Source organism: Sinocyclocheilus anshuiensis, unplaced genomic scaffold (genome assembly GCF_001515605.1).
Source record: "Sinocyclocheilus anshuiensis isolate Anshui unplaced genomic scaffold, SAMN03320099.WGS_v1.1 scaffold446, whole genome shotgun sequence".
NCBI lineage: Eukaryota > Metazoa > Chordata > Actinopteri > Cypriniformes > Cyprinidae > Sinocyclocheilus > Sinocyclocheilus anshuiensis.
In genome coordinates this window covers 2,892,042-2,894,501 of record NW_015544247.1, presented here as the reverse complement: position 1 = coordinate 2,894,501, position 2,460 = coordinate 2,892,042, and the positions used below count along the sequence as shown (strand labels likewise).

The 2,460-nt window shown below is 47.7% G+C and overlaps 1 protein-coding gene across 1 annotated transcript in view; it reads right to left on the bottom strand.

Moving 5' to 3' along the window:
- Positions 1–727: 727 nt before the first annotated feature.
- Positions 728–2,460, bottom strand: part of LOC107697687 (transmembrane protein 151B-like) — a 6,952-nt gene continuing 5,219 nt past the window's right edge. Inside the window, exon 2 of the mRNA XM_016498479.1 lies at positions 728–2,281. Within this exon, the coding sequence (XP_016353965.1) occupies positions 728–2,281 (1,554 nt within the window). The remainder of the gene's footprint in view (positions 2,282–2,460) is intronic.

The window sequence follows — 2,460 nt, the reverse complement described above, 5'->3', positions numbered from 1 at the left end:
GTAAGCAAATTGCCATGCAACCTTTGCTTATATAAACCAGACATCAAAGACAATTCTTGATGCCAACATACTCATTCAGTGTTCATATTCATTAGCATTAACAAAATAAAATAATGAAAATGACAGTTATAATAATAATAATCTTTGTCTTTAATTATATATATATATTCATAAATAACTTGTTATTTATATATAACTTGTTATAAAATTATTTATTTCTTTAAAAAACATTTAAGATTAGTAACAAAGGCAAAATGGCAGCTATTGAATTTATTTTCTCTCTTCTCTCTTAGAGCAAGTCGGCAGTCATAACACTATCCTTCAGTGACAACAAACATTCAATGCAAGCAATGTTTTTGACGTAAAATATATGTGTAATGTGTTGAAAGATTTTCTTTTTTATATGAATTTATTAAAGCTGGCATATTTGTCAGCCAGCTGTTCATAAATAGTATGAAAAACTGGTTCTATTCATTGATCATTTCAATCCAGCCCTTTTAATTGAAATCAAAATGTAAACAAAAACAATCTTCAGTGCTGCACTGGATAAGCCACATTTCTAATTTTGCACATGTTAGCTGTTAGAGCAAGACAGTTCAGAGAATACACTTCATCAGTTCGGCATCAAGCAACAGCCATCAAGTCCACTTTCTGCATAGTGCAAATAATAATATTTAACAAATGTTTTCTATCGCTGAATTAGTCAGCTTGACCACTTCAAGCCACTTTAAACTGAAGTCTCCACACAACAGGAGCCTCTCCGAACATAATATCTCCTCACCTCAGAGGAGTCCCCACAGCCCTCAGGCCGATGTACAATGAGGACTGGGAAGAAGCGGGCATCTTGGTAGTTCGGCGGGCTGTCATTAAGCGCAAGCTGACTGGTGTAAGACCTGCAGCACTGCTCATCGGGGCCGCAGCGCTCTGTAAGTGTACTACTGCGGCTCCTCCACAGTCCCACAGTGCGCCTGGAGCCGTACATGCGGCACAGCGAGAAGTGCGAGGTGTCCAGGGACAAACGGGAGTGGAAGGTGTGGCGAGAGAAGATGGAGGAACAGCTAGAGCTGATAGTCGGCCGTCTTTGCCCGCCTTCGTGTTGGCAACAGTGCTCACAGTTCTGCACCAGTGTCCCGTAGCTCTGCGTCGAGTAGCTGTCCAACAGCAATTGGTTGGAGGAAATGCTGTCTCTGTGGTTTGACCCAGAAGCCCCCAGGTTCATCAGCATGGCCTCTGAGTAGCTTGGTATAAGCTGGCGGTTTGAGCGAATGTGCCATTCCAGCTCCGTACTGTCGACCGTTTCTGCTCTCGGAAGGCCGTAGCGAGTGTTTCTCGAGGTGGCGTCGGCTTCTGGAGATGGACTGTTGTTGCTATACTCTAGTCCGAAGAGTTTCTCGACTTGGTATTGCACAAACGCCGTGCGGTACTCGATCAGGACTCGCAGTGGCCAGGAGAGCATGAGGAGAGCCGCCAACCAGAAGGTGACCCGCGAGGTGTACCACGGCATTTGGTCGGGATCCACGTAAGCGATGAGGTGCTCCTTAAAGTCGACGTTCTTCAGCAGCATGCCTTCGCGGGCTTCCATGTAGTCATCCAGTCCCTCGATTTCCGAGAAGAACCTGGCTCGTTGGTTGAGGTAAGCATTTTCAGGTCCTGCTCCTGTGAAGCTAAAGCACTTGGAGAAATGCAACCGTGTCGCCACGTGACCTTCCAGTCCGCGCAAGTTGCGCGAGACGTCTCTCATTCCGCAGCAACTGTAGTCAAACTCGCCCTCGGCTACATGTGTGTTAACACGCTCGTGATAAACCTGCGTTGTTGTGTAGGCGTCTCCATTCCGGTAACGCGTTACTTGTCGAGTCCTGCGTACGAAATGATAACTGATGGCTTTCCACCATACGCACGGTCGGGCTTGACGCATGCGCAGAACCCTGTCATACACGCTCTCAACGTTGGCCTTGCATTGTAACTCGCTGTGGGCGCGACAGTGCCAGCACTCCATAAGGTAAACGGCGTAGAGCATGAGCAGGAAGGCCAAGGGGATGTACACGTAACCATCAGAGCAAGGGCTGTCGTGGTATATCATGGCGCGACCTCCTCCTCTGAGAGAGTTCATTGAGGCTGTGAGGGAAGTACTGGAGGAATCGAAGCTCAGCTTGGTGACCTGGGTGAGCTGACACCAGGTCACGGCACCCAGGCAGCTGTACATGAGCAGCGAAAGGAGGAGGCATCGCCAGTGCGTCTCGCGGCACATAGAGGTACTTAGGGACTGCTTTATTGGCCATTGCTACAAAGAATAATGAGAAAGAGAAAAAGTAATAAACATATTGTAACCGTGCGTTCACACCGCCGCCGTCGAGAGCGTCAAAGTGCCCGGAAGTCATTCATTTTCAATGTGAGCCGGCGTCGAGCAGCGGCACGGCGCGACTTGGACGTTGAGGGCGTCGAGGAGAGTTGAAATCAGGT